General features: G+C 40.3%; 1 protein-coding gene across 1 annotated transcript in view; it reads left to right on the forward strand.

The window, feature by feature from the left end:
* Positions 1-1,793: 1,793 nt before the first annotated feature.
* The window catches only part of calcrla (calcitonin receptor-like a), a 29,913-nt gene continuing 13,522 nt past the window's right edge, over positions 1,794-18,184 (forward strand). The window contains exons 1-2 of the mRNA XM_006793711.3: positions 1,794-1,935; positions 17,638-17,746. Coding sequence (XP_006793774.2) covers positions 17,672-17,746 — 75 coding nt within the window. The 5' untranslated portion in view covers positions 1,794-1,935; positions 17,638-17,671. The remainder of the gene's footprint in view (positions 1,936-17,637; positions 17,747-18,184) is intronic.

Consider the following 18,184-nt stretch of genomic DNA (forward strand, 5'->3'; position numbering starts at 1 on the left):
CTTTCCATCTCTTTTAGTGTGACTGACAAGTCCAGAGTTTTACACTGGAAAACAAAGAATCGCAAAATGGCCTTCAGAACTCTAAATAAGCCAACAGAAATCATTTAGAGTTGCAAGAATTGTCAACTGAACTATCAGCTTTATAACAACATAAAGCTGATAGTTCACACCCTGCACAACAGTCCGTTATTGTTGTGCAGGGTGAAGGTGAATTTTTTTAAGCATCCTTCTAGGTTACCTCTGTTGTAGTGCAGAATCCACGGCCTGCATATTTTCAGTGGAATCTGGGTCATTTTCAAGACTTGATCTCTGTTTTGTTATTGATTACTTTTTAGGGGCTTTTTATTCAAGTCTGTAAAAAAAATGCTTTCATAAAGCTCCACAAGACAATAATTTCAGAATGTCAAATCAATGCATCTCATGTGAAAGACATTCTTTATACTGACAAACCCACTGAGACGTATCACCTGATATAGTTTTAGTTTTATAGGCTGTAACTTTCTCCTGTTTTGAGTGAAGACACTCTGTTGAACCCATACACAATCATCGTACAATAGTTAGCTGGTAAGCTGCTGGAATATATCGCTCTCATCGACGATAGAAATATCACAGTGGGATAAGAGTGGTGCAAGAACTTTGTAAGTCTTTTTCCTCTAAAATGAAAAGTGGATCCAAATCATGCTAGCTAAGTGAGTCCAACAGCATAACAGAGACACAACATCCCATCAGTGCAGGATCAAGGGTTCAGATATTTCCTTCAGTCTGTTACGCCTCTGTGTGCTTTACCAGCTGGCGGTAACCATCGTTGTGGCTGAAATCACTCAATATCATCTGAATTCTGAGTGTGTAAATCCACTTTGACACCGTGTTCCAATCATAATCTCACAGAGCAATTCCTTGTAGTTTACGGAAAATGCAGCCTCCTATGAATAAAAGGGGCTCATTCTGCATAAAGAAAAATTTGTAGAAACACATCTATAAGTAAATGCTAACGAGATTATGTTTTTACCTGTATTTCTAGCTTATAATACAATAAATCCTCATCATATGTCAGATCCCACAGTGGAATAATGTTTGTCTGTATCTTACTTTACTAGAAAGTGTTGATGTTTATATGTGGCCTGTCAAGAAAACACATTCCCCTGGCAGTAGACTCTTTTTGATGCATGTCATTTTATCGGTGCATATATGGTTATGGCTTTAGAAAGCATCTCCAGTACTTTCATAGCAGCAGTTTGGTTTGAAACTGCAGCTGGTTTGAAACAGAGAAGGTCAGAGAAGCAAAAGGGATTCAAAAGCTACAAAAAGTGATTTTACCTGTGTGTGATCAGTAATGACCCATCCAAATAACGAAGAATCAATTTATAAGAAATGTATGAATGCGTGGTAGGCTAGATGCACAATTATAGATCACGGGTAGAAGTAAAATAAAATATAAGCCGATGTCTTAACCCAGCCATAAAGGAAGAAAATGAACAAAAAGGGAGGCTTAGACGTATGATTTAAATGTCTCCGCGTTTAAAATGAGCCCTTTCATTGTTTCTGCAGGCTTGGAACGAAAAGATCACTGAAAATGCACAAAACAGTTTCCCCGGTGAAGTGCCTGTGAGCAAAAACACTCTTTGATAACACAAACTGTGTATACAAGCCTGCATTGGCGTGTAGGAGTGAAAGGGGCACATCATCCTGCACTGTGCCGAGCTCGCCACAGATCGCAGGTCCTCAGCTGTAGCCTACAGTGTGATGTAACAGGAAGTAGTGGGTTGCCTTCCAACGTCAACCTGACAGCCGTCTGAGCTGCGCTCATTGAGCGCCGGAGGTCCACCGTGTCCAGTTCTCTGCGCTGAAGCCGAGGAGGAAAAGACGCTTTGGGGGACTGCTCTGAGAGTTTATTGCGGTTCCTGCCCCTGCGCTCCGGGTGGATTTTACTCTGTGGTAGGACGTGCTACAGTGGAGTGTGAATTGCGGTCTACGCGCTGTCTTTTCCATGTTTTGTAGGCAATTTGAGCCGCAGTCACGTCGAATGCAGTTAGCGCAGAGGTGACAGGGCATTCTGTTGCTTTATCCAGGGCATTTCGACTGTATGTGCACTGAGGGAGCCGGGGAACATGCACTTATAGAATGGCTGAGCCCACTCTGAACGATGAGCATCCGCTTGAGCCGCATTGCCCCTCTGTCAGGAGCTGAATGTAAGAAATGTCGAGTTGTAGGAAGAAAATAAAGACACGGCTTTGTTTGTGCGCTTTGGACACCGTTAGACCAACAAAGCGCGTTGTGCGTGATTATTTCTATCAAATTCATATATTAGTTCCATCTAATGAGACATTCGCGCTCACCCCTGTCCCGTTTTCAGGTGGTTTTAGGATCTTTTCACACGCGCAGAAATGATAACACTGTTGGTAAATGAATTCAGAGGTTACATTTTAAGATGCATGCATGGCCGATTTAGATTTGACATGTAATCTATACATCTACTAATGACTCATACCTCATAGGAAGGGATAAGACGCAGTCAGGCGTTTGTTTTGTTTTTTAAATTAATTAAACGGAATAAGAAAAAGACTCGGCTCCATTCAGCACCGAGGCTTTGATGTAAGCGACGGCCACTGGTTGCTAAATCATCTGCATGGTTACATAAGGGGCAGATTTGGACATGTTGGAAGTTTGTGGGCTGGACAGTGAAAGGGATCATGATGATGATGAATGATGGTTGTGATGATGGTGGTGTGTAGGAGGAGGATGTGATGACGATGGCCACAATTGGCGGACTATATTCTGCTGAGGAAAGATGCATTCGAGTCATTACAAGGGAGGTGACAGAGCAGAGGTAACTCCCAATCTGAAGCTGATTGGGTTTTTAACAGATGCGTTTCTAGATATGTTTGAACTCCGTGGGTTTTGCAATGTCGAGGTGGAGTATTCTCAGATGACTTCTTGTGTTTATTAAATGTTGTTTATCCTAATTTAGCACTTTTGTTATGGTGATTGGGAAATATCAGCAGTTGAATTCATTCAAAAGGTTGAGCCAAAAGATTTTATGTGCCGATTTTATTTGCTGCTCTGCTTTTAAACGTGCAATTTCAACTCATGCCTTGCCAAAACTAAAATAATTCATTTAAATATTAAGTAAGTTGCTTTGGTCACTTCAGATCATTTAAAATGTGATAAGTTTAAGATGCAGAAAAATTCGTTTCAAAGCACATGTTTGGCCCAAAGTTAACTTCTTCTTCTTGGAATAAACACATTTTCAGATCTCATTTCAAGATGAACACTGATTAATATTTCATAAAAGGGCTAACATAAACATCAGAAACAGACATTTCTAATTAAAAATGACTAAAAAGTGCTTTAACTTTGGATTATTTTGTATAAAACCAGCAAAAAAGCTGATTTTTTTCAGGGCTTTAACTTTGAAGGAGCTTCTTTTACTAGTTGCATGTCAGAAATCACTTTATCTAAAGTGTATTAATATTATTTAACAGTTTTCAAGAAAAATCAGAGAAATATTAAGCAGCAGTATAGCAGCACTAGTTAATTTCTGCTTTGCTGTCTCCATCAAAGCAGAACATCTGTGATGATCTCACAGATGTTCAGATTTGTCACGCACACCTCAAAAACAAAAACAGCCCCATTACTCCAGTGCTCCACCCTGAATGTCACACCTAGTCAAATGTTAAATGTTCAAGTTTACATTATATGCACATGTTTATTCTCAAGTATAGGAAAGGTAAAATAACGTTGAGAAATGCCAGAAAGTAAGCCTAGTAAAACAGTGGATCTGCTTTCCTGCCCATGCATGTCAAGACACTTTGGACAGTGAACGTATCGAAGCTGCCAGTTGGCAGGGCTGTCTGATGAGTCTTTGAGGCCATTTCGCTCTGACATCTTCCAGCGGCTCGGGCCTACACCAAATTCATGAGCCGATTGTGCAATGGGAGTGTCGTGCAGCTCATCACATTTAACCCATGCTGAGTGTTTACTGCCCACGTCTAGAAAGCAACTATTAAATGTGGGTGAGACAAAGAACTTGGCAGCAAAGCTCCCCAAACCTTTGCAGTCTTCATGATATAGCAGAGCTTCTCCTACAGCCATGGCATTTAGAAAGCTGTGCCAGTGGCAGCTCATTTGCAGTGTAGCCGATTCATATGGAGAACCGTGAAAAAGAAATTTCTTCAGGCCTTAGAAGAAGCTCTCATGTGGCTTTTTGTAGTGATAATACGTGTGTTGAAACTGGAGCTTTTTGTGAAGAATTTATCCTGTAAACTCCAGGCGACCTTCTCTGGTGAGTGCAAAGGCCATCCGATTCACAGTCACAAGCGTAATGATGATTCTCGTAAAACGTCGCCCCTCATAAATCACCAGGACACAGCTCCTGATCGATTCCCCTGTTATCTTCCTCATCTTGTCGGGGACACTGCAGACCTCTCAGACCTCTATAAAAACCTTCATGACCACAGGTTTCTTGCAGCACCTTTCACTGTCTGTCAGATGTATTTAAATTGATTCCCTATCATGTTTCAAACTGAGTCACCACCTCTTTTATATATTATATATTTTTTTCCCTGCTCACTCAAGACTGAAGCTATCGCATTACACAAAAGCACAGTGATGTACATATGCAGCACTCCCCTCAGCTTCTGGATTCAGTTTCAGGGATATGAAACCTTTTGAGGTAATTTTTCCACTCATACATTATGAAGGGTAAATGTATTTCTCATCTCCAGTTTAAATTGAGGTGCCTGATGGGACGTGTCGCAGCTTCAGGACGGCTTGGTTGCTGTGTAGTGATTGGCATTTTGAACTGCAGCGCTCTGTGAAGGATAAAAGGAAAAGGCTGCATGGTTTCTAAGGGTTTTCCATGTTTGTGGGAGCTAAACAAACTGAGTGATACAAGCTTCTTGATTTAGTGTGTGGGAGGGGGCTTCTGGCATACAGAATAGAGGAAATGGTTCCTGGGAAGAGCTGCATGTTTGTCTTCCAAAGGTGAACCTGGAGTACTAGCAGATGAGTATAGAGCAACTTTTTTTTTTCGCCACATAAACTCATAATAAATTCTTGGGGCTTTGATGGAAGATCATTAATAAATAATCTGTTACATTAAGTGCAGAGATTTCTTGTTTGAGAGAGCTTGTTTCCAACCACTTTACACTGCTTCACATTCCTCTTCCACCCTGCGTTTTCTGCAGCTCTGAGCAAATGTCTGCAGCAGCCATTTCTGTTGGATTTCCAATTAGCTAACTTACTCTAGCGTGAAAATACGACTATTATTACTGTCAAGCCCAGGCTGCCGTAAGCTGTGCCAAAAATCTCTCCATATTATTGTAGTTAATTGGTTTTCAAGGTTAATAAAAGTCTCAAATTGCTTGTTTCCCCATTGAAAAACACAATATGTTATTGTCTGTAGTCTGTGTAATGGTCAATATCATAATGTTGCTTTGGTTAAACATATAGGGAACTATAGCCACTGGGAAAAAGCTCCGTTTGCTGTAAGGGATTATTTGTGCATTGCAATACCATGAGTGACCACTAGGAAAGATTAGCAGGAAGGATGACTAGAAGCAACTAAGGGTATAAATATTAAATATTTTGTTTCCAAAGAGTCAGACTTTTGTATTTTTTTTAAGTGATCTGGAGCAATGGTTGGCTCAAGACCTATGGTCTAAATATACTGACTAGCCAATCTCAAAGCTAGATTTGGAGGTGTAGTACTGACATGACCCTCCTCCTTGGAGCTAGGATTCAAAATGTATTATAGAGCCTCTTAGCAGCTCACATGCAATTATTAACACCTCAGGACAGGAAAATACCTTATAAAAGCCTTAGCATGTGCACTGACAACCATAAAACTGCCCCAAATATTGGAAATGTGTCTGAGCTTTCTTTTTTGTGGCAATGAAAGGAAGTGCTGTAACATTTTAACTGTATATTTTTGTCATTAACATTAGAACAAAAAGGAAATCTGAGCACTCTAACGTTTTATTTTGTAAAAAGTTACACCCAATACTACTAGTGACACAGTATCCATGTAACCATCAGACATGCATGAGACTGATGCTCTGCGTAGCGTTGAAGCCAGACAGAGCCACAGACCGTATAATGCACTAGATTTCCTGCTAATGCTGCTTTACTGTCCAGCTTACAGACAGGATCTTGTCTTGCTCTGGATCCTTATCTTGCTGACCTCTCTAGTGACTAAGCAGACATCTACTGGGGAGGTCTGCATGCTAGCTACTCCTCAGCCTTACCAAACAAACACTGTCTGCCTTCAACCTCTTGTAGCATGCAATAATTCTTTTACTTGTTAATTTTTTGTGGTTTGAATAGTTTATCTTATTTTCTCCGATTAACGCTTAGTTTTCTCAATCTTTTTACAGGTAAAAGTTTTTTTTACTGATAACAAGCGGTCAGTTATAAATTTAAAATAACTTTGCACCCTTTGTGACAGCAATAAGGGACAATGTCATGTGAAACTAACTGTAAATGACCATTATTCAGATATTCTCCACAAAAACAAATATATTTATTGAAGCTCTCATGTGTGGGCTAAGCTGTTAAAATGTTTTCGTTACACAAACCCAAGGCACACAGAGAAACTTGAACCGCTTAGTAGTGACGTAAATAGCACTTTCAGAGGTCAAGTCTAGGGCCCACAGCAAGCATACAGAGGATATTCCTTGGCTTCCTTTGGGCTGTTAATTTTGAGCTCCAGTGTTATTTTTGTCGTGGCACTACCCACAGGGAACCACTCATACAGGTCCCTGAGCAGCCTGTGCTCACTGTTGACTGTTGTTAAATGCTAAAAGAGGTTTTCAGCCAGAGATTAAATAATGCATCACAGAACAACCTTACTGCTTTTCTGCATTCAGTGTGTGTGTGTGTGTGTCTGTGTGGGGAGTGTTATGTGCTACCTCTGGAATTCAAGAATTTATTTTATTAATGGAGAATAAGAGTGTGATATGAAGCTTTGGAAATGGTTGTATGTATGTAAATGAAATCGAACACAGGGGGGATTAAAGAATGGTGCTTGACTTGCTTGGAGAGAGATCCCAAAGGACATTTTTCTGGGTTTTTAATATTTCAACAGCACAAAGAAAAACAGCCAATAAGTGAGTGGAGGCTTCATTGATAAAATCCACAGAAATGAAGAAAGAAAGAAAGAAACTGGGAGAACATGTAAACACTGATTTAAAGGCAGTGTTTGGCCTGAAAATCCTCTGCTGGTTGCCATTTTAATGATTAAGAATCCCCTAAACAGACAGTTATGGAAATAAATTTGGTGAAAAGCAGCAGCTTGTTAGGATGCAGAAATGTCACCCAGAAACACGGGAACAATTCTGCTGAAGAAGCTTAAGCTATTGTATAAATCTGTCAAGCTGTCAGTGCATTTAAAGCACTTGACAAAGAAAGTCGAGTGACCTGTAAAAATGTGGCTCTATGCAGTGGAGAGAACGGATGAAATTAACCACACATTCACACCAGCCTATGCTGTATGCACCAGGTTACACACTGGGCATGCTCAGGAGGTTATCCATGTGGTTGTATAGCTACTTCAAAACATTTACATCGCAACTGCAAGAGCAGCTATATAGATGCAGTGCAAGACGGAGCCTGGTTTATTTTTAACCAGAGTATTTTTATCTAGGTATTTGTACAATTTTTTCCTTTGCGCAGACCAGTGGCCTCTGGAACAGGATCCTTTTCCTATGCTAAGACCTTTAGTATGCAAAGGTAACTGAAGACAGCCTTGGTGTTTGTTATTTTTTGTTGTTGTCAAGATTAATGAGGACACGCTAATGAAACAAATTCACTTTCACATTTTGAGTAAAGCAATTCAGCAATTCAACGCTTGTCTGTTGCATGCTGCATCGTGTTCATCTTTTTTTTTTTTTTTTAAATCTCAGAGTTTTGGAAAGAAATGTGATTGTTTTTGTAGGCAGAACTGGATTAGAAGGATCAGTAGAACTGTAAGAAATATATGTAGATGGTTAGATTAGCTTAGTGAAGACAGGGGACAGGTTAAAACTGCTACAATGTAACATGGCTAAAAGATACTGCTATTTGAGCAAATAAAGAAAACTGTGTTGCCAGAATAGATTGGGCAGTCCTTGGATTTGAGTCTTTAGGTTTCTGGAACTCTGTTGAAGTGCTGAGACATCATTGTTTTCAGAAAGAAACATTTCATTTGATGTATTAATACTGCTGATTCTATGGATGGGGCAAACGTCATCCTCAATGAGACCACATATGTCATCTAAAGATGATACACAGTGATGCTCACCTCAAAAGGACAAGCAGATCCAAACCACACTAGCAAAAGGTCCTCCAGAGCAAGACGGTCACCATTTTTTTCCCCCTTTTCTTTCATCACCTATCAGTAACCTCCCTAGAGCGTAATCTCAAAGATCACTAGCGGGTTACGCCATGTCTCATCTGTGTTAAAAAATAAATAAATAAATCTAGTATTTTATGTTGTCCACACAGAAAACATTTAATAGTTCTAAGTAGTAGTTGTAGTACAGTACTCAGCTGTATTTTTAAAGGGTTCAAAGAAGGCTACTGTGTGAAAGTACTGCAGAGTATTGCTGTGCTGTCTACATGAGTTGCGACCCGGCTCAAAACCCACAACATGATGTGGGGACTGATATCAGAGTTTTAAGAAACATTCCTTTTTGTTTCAAATTACTTGATAGGCTTGGCTAAAACACTTACAGCCCAGTGAGCATAAAGCCTCGGCTTACACCACACCTCATCAGGAGTAGCCAATCAGCAATTAAACCCAGGCAACACCTGAGAGGGTCACACAGGGGTCACAGTGGTGTGCTGTGACATTAACCTGGTTCTTGAATGCTTTGGTTTAATATTTTAGGTCTGTAACTAATGATAAAATGTCCTCGAGGTGGCAGTTGCTGTGAATTGAATTGAATCCTCTGTGTTGACTCCTGCTTTCTCACAGTCTTTAAGTCACTTTGTGATTTAAAAGGTTTGAAAATACAATGAATCAATTTTCAGAAAACCTTCACCTGTGTTTGAAACATTCAATTCATACTGAATCACTGGCACATAAGCAGCATTTTACTGATGTAATCGGCCCACTCATGAGTTTTTTAAAGTCTTTTATACAGTTTGATAGTTTATTAGAGTGGTTACAACAATAAATTTGGGGTGACAGGAGCTGATTACGGGGTAGGAACAAAGGGGAAAAGCTCAGCTGCTGCACACAGGCACTGAATACTTGGCATAATTAGAACTATGCCTCAAAACTCTGCTGGCAGGACTCTTTTAAAGCCAACACATACTTGATATTCAGAACAAAAAATGTCACACGTAACCTTTTACTTTTCTTTTCGTTTAAGCGTAAAAGTGCATTTTTGTGATGTGTGTGTGTATTCTTTGTGTGACTATTAACATTTCTAACATTAACTTTATCTTTACCACTAAAGGTTATGTCACATGCCAAAAATGTATTTTCAACTAGCAGACAAAGAAACACCAACACTAAACAATACTTCATAAAGATTCACCTATGCTCATCCAAATGTGGTCACATACACTGAAAAACTGCAAACATCCAAGTCTGACAGAAAAATCCTGTAATCCTCTGAACGTAGCCAAGAGTAAAATGGTAAATGGCCCGTATTATTAAAGCGCTTTACTAGTCCTTAAAGACCCCAAAGCGCTTTACGCAAAATTGCAGAAGTACTGGGTGTATCTATATGTGGCAATAACAGAATGGTTGGGATGCATAACACATGGGCCCTGCACTGAGCAGCAAGTTCACGGTTTAATCCCTGACCTCAGACCATTTGCTGTATGACATTCCCGTAAACGCTTTCCTACATTTCCTGGCTCAGCTGTTGCTGTCAAAAGCATAACAATGCCATAGTCTCCCCCAAAGTGATAGTGGTATAACAGAAGGACACATACTTTCAAATTCCTTGAACAGTCATAATTCCCCAAGATGTTTAGCTGCACATGCATTTCCCTATGCAGGCTCAGAGTCTTCACACTTCCCTAACTTGCTGTACAACATCTGGCATCATCCAACCATAAGCTTGTCCTTTCTTAGTTGCGGAGATGAGTTTTAGAATCCACTCTTTTCAGCACCGCCGTCATAAATAGATCCACGTGCTTGCCTTAAGCCTTAAGGACACTGGCATGCTTGTGAGGGTGTGAATGAAATGACATGAATGTTTTGGTATCTGAGTTGCTGTCTATTTCAAAACCATAACGAACACAGCCCCCCTCCTGCCCTGTTAATGCAAAGAATATTGCATCACTTTAGTCGGGGTGGGTGGAAGGAGATTTGCAGCGGTCTTTTCTTGCAACAAAGAGGACTCCTCCTTCACATTAGTGTGGGAATGCTGTTGTTTTTCCAGACATCTGGTGATGCCCCTGGCAACTGGGAAGTCTGCTCTCATGTTCCAGGCTTGGTAAGATCAGTTGCTGTGAGGTTGAACTCCTATTCAGGCATGTTCACTCACATGGATAAAAGCTACACGTACAGCTGATCCTGTGGAAAACATCCAATAGCTAAATTTGGCCCTGTTAATCAGAAGGGAAGCTCTCAGAGGAACCGTGTTCTCACATCCTCGTGTTTTTTGGGTTTGTCACTCTTGTTTCCTGTATATTCGCGGTCAGCATCATTTAAAGGCATGTAGATTTTTCCTTTCTTAGAATTTCCTCTTTCACAGACCCTCCACTGTCCTCTAAAATAATTATCAGCCTGCGATAATGCAGTAAAATGGCGTAAAACCAAGCAGGTAGGAACGCTTCCATTACTCCTTGAACACATTAAGTCTTCCTTGTCAGAACGGCTCTGTTTAAATAATCCATTTTGTGTTGGAGGAAATGAAGATTGTGTACACCTTGCAGCCACAAACATGATAAAAGAGGGGTTATAAGTAATTGTCAGTCATAATGAGTAATTCTTATTGTATGTAATTGTATGCTAGTTGTTTGTTTGGAATGATGTACTGCACTTGAAGTACTCATTTTCTCAACAAATGTGTACGCTGGCTCATGAAGGCACAGACCAAGGACATGTGCTGCTGTAATACAGACTATGATAACGAGTGTCTAGAGAGAGAGAGTGGTTTGCTCTCACCAAAAGAATCATTTTTATTTCTGTACTTGCTACAACCTGTTTTCAGGTCAGAAATAGAGAGTCCTTCATGTTTTTAAACAAAAGCCGTGCACTGAATTTCAAATCTAACAGCTAGAAAACACATATTGCACTGAACATCACAGTGGGAGCACATGGTGAGACTAAACGTGGTCTGTGTATAGGCACATTTTATACATTTTATGAAATGTTTCTTTTCAGTTCACGACACCATTTCTATACACTGTAGGTCCATGTTTTAAAGATTGCGGTCAGGCTTGAGCACCCTCTGAAAGTCACCTTCATCCCAAGCATCAAGCCCCTCATGCAGACATCATCCACTGCAGCGGTCGCCAACCTTTTTTGTGACATGGACCGGTTTATGTCCGACAATATTTTCGCGGACCAGCCTTTAAGGTGTCGCGGATAAATACAACAAAATAAAACCAGTAGTGGTACCAAAAGAAGAAGATTTATTCATAACACACGGGAAAAGACTCAGGGAAACCGAGTTAATGATAAAAATGATAAAAAAACAGAATGATAAAAACCTTGCAAACCATACATTTCATACCCGAGCTTCAACTCTCGCGGCCTGGTACCAAACGACTGGTACTGGTCCGTGGCCCGGGGGGTTGGGGACCGCTGATCTACTGGACAGTTTACCTGCACCTAATGATCTAGTCCTACAATTAGCAATATGTTTCTATAGGCTATTGACTACTGAATCTGTGCTTGAAACGTGTGTCCACACACCAAATCTTCCCTGACTCTGTGTGTACTGACATGGTAAATGATGGCATGACTGATATGGAATTAGTTTCAGAAGGCACAACTCTGCTGTTTATCTTGTCTCATCTCTTGTTTACAGAGCAAGCATAGGACACTCAAGACCTCTATACCCCAGTGACTAGATTTGTGCGTAGCTCTCAAAGGCCAATAACAGTGTTTTGCAAACATTGCAGTGTAACAGCACAGCATCATTATCATCATTTATCTTTTCATTTTGCACTTCTTTGCTTATCTTTCAGCAGAGAGTAAAACTGATCACTTTACATAATATTTTTGTGATGGATTCTTTTCTCTGATTCACTTACTATTGTTTAAAATATGGTCAGCTACTATTGCAATGTTGTTTGAAGAAGAATTGTTTCATAATTGCGTCTTTTTTTAAATCAAATTTGCCGTAGACAGAGCAGGAATAAATCTTGGCGGCATCTTTTGCAAGCAGAGGTTTAATCGGCTCCCAGTACCTGCTTCCCGCTCCAATCCCATATCCATGCTATAGATTGAGACAGTAATGCAGTTACTGGCCTTTACCAGCCTAAAGGTTCTCCGAATGCCACTGAGCCGAACTTGATGGGACTTGGTGTGCAGGGCGCCAAACATCCTGTGAGTACAAAAGGATGTTTACAGTGCAGCATAACATCTCTGCAGGGACAGTGGGAGTTGATAAGTGCAGGCTGGGCTCTGGCACTGGGTGAGAAGACGGCAGATGTTATACATATGCTGTTTTTTCTGGGTAACTTTCTGCTTGCAGATGTAGTAGGTGATGTCATCTCTTGTGTAAAGTGTACATGACTAACCACTTCAGTGAAACACTCTGAGGTACTACAGATAATAGTGGACCACCTACAGTTTGCACTGGTCTGTTGTTGGATAAACTTGACCCAAACAGATCAATAATCAAGTGCTGTGCCTCTGTGGAGGCTGCTCTCCTGGTTTTGAGCTGCAATTAGCAGAAACATGTTTATGAAGTTTGCGAAATAGTTGCAAATCAAATGTCCAAAATTTTCCATTTTGTTTCTATCTACACGAATATGGAAAACAAAAAAGTATTCAGTCTTAGGATGAAGTAAAAAAAAAGAAGTTTTCATTTTCTTAAGAACTCTAAAAAAAATTCTTTCTTTAAAAAGACTTGTGGGAAGTCTGAGTGCTGTCCTGGACTGTGTCACGATAACGCCAGCCCGCTGCTACAGCTGTTGAGCTCTCGTTACCTCCATAATAGCAGCATTAATAGGACATAGAGACATAGTAAAAGTTAAGTGCATGAATGTAAACACAGACAAACCACAAGGATTATGTAACAGAGAGTCATCAAGGGGATTATGTGACAGACGTGGCAGATAATCAGAGGGATCCTTTTTTTTCTCTGTAGCTAAAAGCAGGGACACTACTGGTATTATTATACTAGTAGTATAATAACAGTTTTAGCTGCAAGGCTCTGTAGTTAAGTACACAGTTAAATGGATCAGGTTGTTTAATTAACCAAGAGCTCATTTTGTGTCTGTGTAAAACTGTGTGTGTATAAGCACAGAATTAGGGATGGGAATTAATAAGACAATAGGGGTTCCAATTCCATTATCAAAATCATTTCATGGATTCCATTCAATTCCTTATGAAATCTCATTGGGTTCCAAAACATGTTTTGGCTCTGCTTTAAGAATCACCACCATTGCTAAACAGCATATCAAAGACATCACGTTCACTCTAATTAATTGCATGCTGTGTGCATAATGTATTACGTATTTTACACAGAACACTGTGTAACACGCGCAAAGTTGTGTTAGCAGCATAATGCAGTTGTTTTTGTCCTAGTCATGAATTTATTAATTTTATTTGGAAATGCAATAAAAAAAAATTTCCGCTGTCCAAAGTTGTTCCAGAAACCCCCGCACAGGATTGAACCAGCTGAATGTGAAATGATGTCCACAAAGCAGGCTGCGATGGGAGCACAGTGAGAGCTGCACGTAGGCCTACACAGAACAGCTGTTCTGATCACACAGTATGTGGCACTGCTGGTGGATCATGCTCTGTTTTCTGTTTACTGCAGAAGTTCAGTAGCAGTGTTGCATTTTTCTCACAATTGCTTATTAATTAGTTAATAAAAAATTAAATTAAAATTGAAAGAATTAACATTTTCTCTCTCAGAATCATTTCAACAAGTATAAAAACAATAATGCACACATGCGTGCACACATGCACACACACGCACAGTCTGATGTCTATTCTGTGTTGTCTGAAATGATGCATCCTCTGTATCACTTCTAATGTATTTATATATAAAAAAACTTGCCAAGAAACAGCTGGAGTTCTTGACAGAGTAGGGCTGTGTGTCTGTGTGTGTTTGTGCATTTTTGTGTGTTTGACTGTGTGCGAGTGTGACAGAGCAGCTGATCTTTTCCTGGCTGTTTCTAATTTGCACATCACCATAATGTTTTACAATCCCACTTTCAGTAAGTCCCTCCTCTGTCTCAGCTTAATGCTGTTTTAACTCTGAGCAGACTTGAGGAGCACTGAGCCAGCCAGTCCCTTGGGTGACTGAGCAGCGTGGGGACCTGTGTGGGAATAAAAGCTACTTTCACCTGCTCCTTATTCAGAAGGGTATCGCCACTGCGGGCTGCTCTGCATGTTTGATTTGGCAGTGTTTTTGCACTGGGATGCCCTTTCTGAGCCAACCCCAAAGGGATTTGTGTCTACCTCCAGCACTGAAGTAAGGCTCTTTTGCTTGTTAGGCAAATGTGAAAACCACTATGAGAATAAACAGGGTTAGATTTCTCTCTGGAATACTGATTGATGGGTGTAGTGTACTGGCCAGTGAAATATCAATATGAAAGCAAGGGGATCCCAGGGGGACTATTCTATTCACACATCATCACAGCTGAGAATTTCTATCTTTTTTATTGTATTGATAAGTCGTTGTATCGTACGGATCTTAATGATCTTCTAGTACCATATCACCCCATTACAGCTCTTTGCTCTCACACTGCAGGCCTACTTGTTGTTGTTGAGTATTTAAAAGTAGAATGGGAGGCAGAGCCTTCGGTTTTCAGGCCCCTCTTCTGTGGAACCAGCTTCTAGTTTGGATTCAGGAGACAGACACTATCTCTACTTTTAAGATTAGGCTTAAACCTTTCTTTTTGGTAAAGCATATGGTTAAGGCTGGATCAGGTGACCACGAGTCCTCCCTTAGGTGTAGGCTGCTGGGGAATTCCCATGATGCATTGAGTATTTCTGCTTCAGTCACCTCCCTGAGCCTGGTTCCTGTTAAAAGGGAGTTTTTCCTTCCCACTGTCGCCAAAGCACTTACTCATATGGAGTTGTCTGATTGTTGGGGTTTTCTCTGTATTATTGTAGGGTCTTTACCTTACAATGCAAAGTGCCTTGAAGCCACTGTTGTTGTGATTTCATGCTATGTAAATAAAACTGAATTGAATTGAAACTAGTTTGGCATTCTTCTAAAGTCTCAGTAACACAGGCCCAGAGACTGATTAGCAACCACCTGGTACCATAATTACCAGTTACAAGAGAAAAATAAATATTACTTGACCAAATGGCAAGTTGTTGCTGGCAGTCGCCGTGGAATCAATTGCTAAAGCCTTATTCACACAGGTCTAAAGACCCGTCAAAGACCCTGGAAACTGCTGCCCACTAGTGACTATTCCACAACTGGTTGGTGAGAGGCTGGAGGTTGAACTGTCACTAGAGTGAAATTGGTTGCAAAGAGTTAAACACTTTCAGTAAACCCCTCTTCTGCCTCCTTTTAACTGTGAGCAGACTTGAGGAGACGCTGCATCAGTATCTCCTGTGACTGAGCTGCAGAAAGAGCTGTGAGAATGAAATGGGTCAAATCTCTGTCTAATGTACTGACTGATGTCTGTGCTGCTCCCCCCACTTTTCTTTAGTCTGTTCTGTAACTGTAAGGTTCAAATAACTAAGCAGTGAATATTTCAGCTCTTCATCCAGATGCGATGCTCACAGGAGAGGCAGCTGATTATATTGCTGAGTGTATAATTGGTAATTGAAATGTTTCCAAAAGAGAAACTTATAAATGGAATTAGTCTACAACTCATTATAGGTGTGTCCCACAAACGGAATGTGAGTCTGTGGGAAACACTGCTCTGGTTCACATAAAGCGACCCTGCACACCTGTTTCTGATACTTTTGAGAATGTAAAGTGCAGACAAGTAACTTTGGAGGGAGAATGGGGTAGGCGGGGTATGATTATGTCATGTGCTACAATAAAAGTTTAAACATAGGCCTGACTGTTCTGCATGCGATTGATCACAGAAAGTTAAAAACATTCATCTGTAATATATGCAGTGATGGTTGAGATAGTCTTCTAACTACATCACTAGATGCAAATAGCAACATCGTCCCAGTTATCTGGAGCTGCTTGGGATATTGTGGATTTGTTTGCTGGTTAAAGAGAAGAGCACCGGTTGGTCTGCAGCTTCATAAGCAGCTTGATTATCATTCTGCTTGTAAGCTTTAGATCAGTTTCGTGTTCTAATTATTTTCCTGTGTATTAAAAAGCCCCTAAAACACACACAACTTGGTTTTCCCTATATCCCCGCTCTAGTGTTGGTTTGGCAAACTTAATCAGACTTCAGATGTTGCAAATAAAAGTGACCTACAGGTGACTTAGTTCCTTTAGGGTATGAAGGATGTTATTAAATTTCACTAACCTATTCCTGCATGCCATATCATTATCCTGGGGATCAGGTTCTCTCTCTGTCTCCCATTCTCAAGCTTGTTACCCACCAAAAGCCTCGCTGCCACAAGAACCTATTGATTTGAATTGTTAGCAATGGTAACAACTTATCTCAGGTTATCTTGGTGCCAGTACAGCGTTTCTTCCTCATGCCGTGATATATTTGTACATTTGCATCACAGGTTTTAGACGTGTAACTTCAAGTCAAACATAAGCCACTTAAACTATCTAAAGCTACCCGAGCATTAGTAAACCCACTGTTTTGCAAAGCAAATCTGTAGAACCTGAGGGATATGCTTCTATTTGAATTTTCTCTCATCTGCTATTCCACAGCCTTGACATGAAATCCCAGTGGCCTGCAGTTTTGCTGCAAACAACCTTATGGGATTCTGCTTTGATGAGGTGCAACATTGCACCCACTAACAGATTTATAAGTGCTGTCAGAATTTATGATGGACTGCAAAGCAAAAGAAGTTTGGCTTACAAAACACACGCGGCAGTAGGAACAGGAGATTTTAAGCCTGTACTGTGCTTACAAGACTTTTACCACTTCCTTTGATTGATACGGCTTTGTTGGGTTGATTACGGCTGCTTATTTTTTCAGCTGTGCGTTCCCTTGAATACTATGCCAAAAAGCTACATCACAGGAGCCTGTAATTCCAAGCTGACCTAACATGGAGAGCGAGGGCATGTTATATTGCTGTTTATTGGGAGAACATACTGTACAGTGCTTTGCTGTAGTTAATCCTCGGTATTAAAACTGATTCGGCCAAGTTCTTGTTACAAAGTTTCTTTTGGTCACAGAATAAATTTGTTGTATTTAATGATTCAGTAAATTTTCTAACTCAGCTGATGTGCCGAACTGGAAAAACAGAAACTTAATGAACATTTAGCGAAGGTCAACTCACTCTTATCCACTTAGATTATTCAGTGTCATTCCAGTGTCATCTTATATATAAGAAGGGCCTTTTTTATGAGGACTTTTTATTACATTTTAATGATTATCTAATGTTAATGTTTAATTATTTGCTTTCCATTGCAGGTCTGCAGTTTGTAAATCATCGTCCAGCTCTGAAATGGCTGACAGGAAGCTGGATGGCTTTGGACAGATTTGGATGGTAGCGCTCATACTGCTGTGTAATCCAGCAGCGGTAGGTCAGCCAAAATGCACACAAGACACAGTTTAGTTCTTACTGATCTAAATTTCATAAATACAGCAACCGCCTTTAATTCTACCTCAGAGAGTTATGTACTGCTAGGCCGTTCATGTTTGATGTTATCCTTTAAAGGACAAAAAATGCAGCTTCAGGTTGGAGTTTGGACACATCTGTGCACCAATACTTCGGCATAGATGTCATAGTTTCCATGCAGCGCAACTGACTTTAATGAATCACTAAGTATGACTCCCTTTTCCTGCATTTGGTAGTATGTGTTGACTGTTTTAGACTAATGCATCACCAGAGGGTTCGCAAGTACATAACCAAAGATGGCTCGGAGACATCTTTACTCATTTTAAACATAACCAACAGTACTTTTTGTACCCTCTCACTGAGCGAGAATTTATACACTCGTTTCTTTTACTTGGTTTC

Source organism: Neolamprologus brichardi, chromosome 16 (assembly GCF_056152115.1).
Source record: "Neolamprologus brichardi isolate AB-2024 chromosome 16, ASM5615211v1, whole genome shotgun sequence".
NCBI classification, from domain to species: Eukaryota; Metazoa; Chordata; class Actinopteri; order Cichliformes; family Cichlidae; genus Neolamprologus; species Neolamprologus brichardi.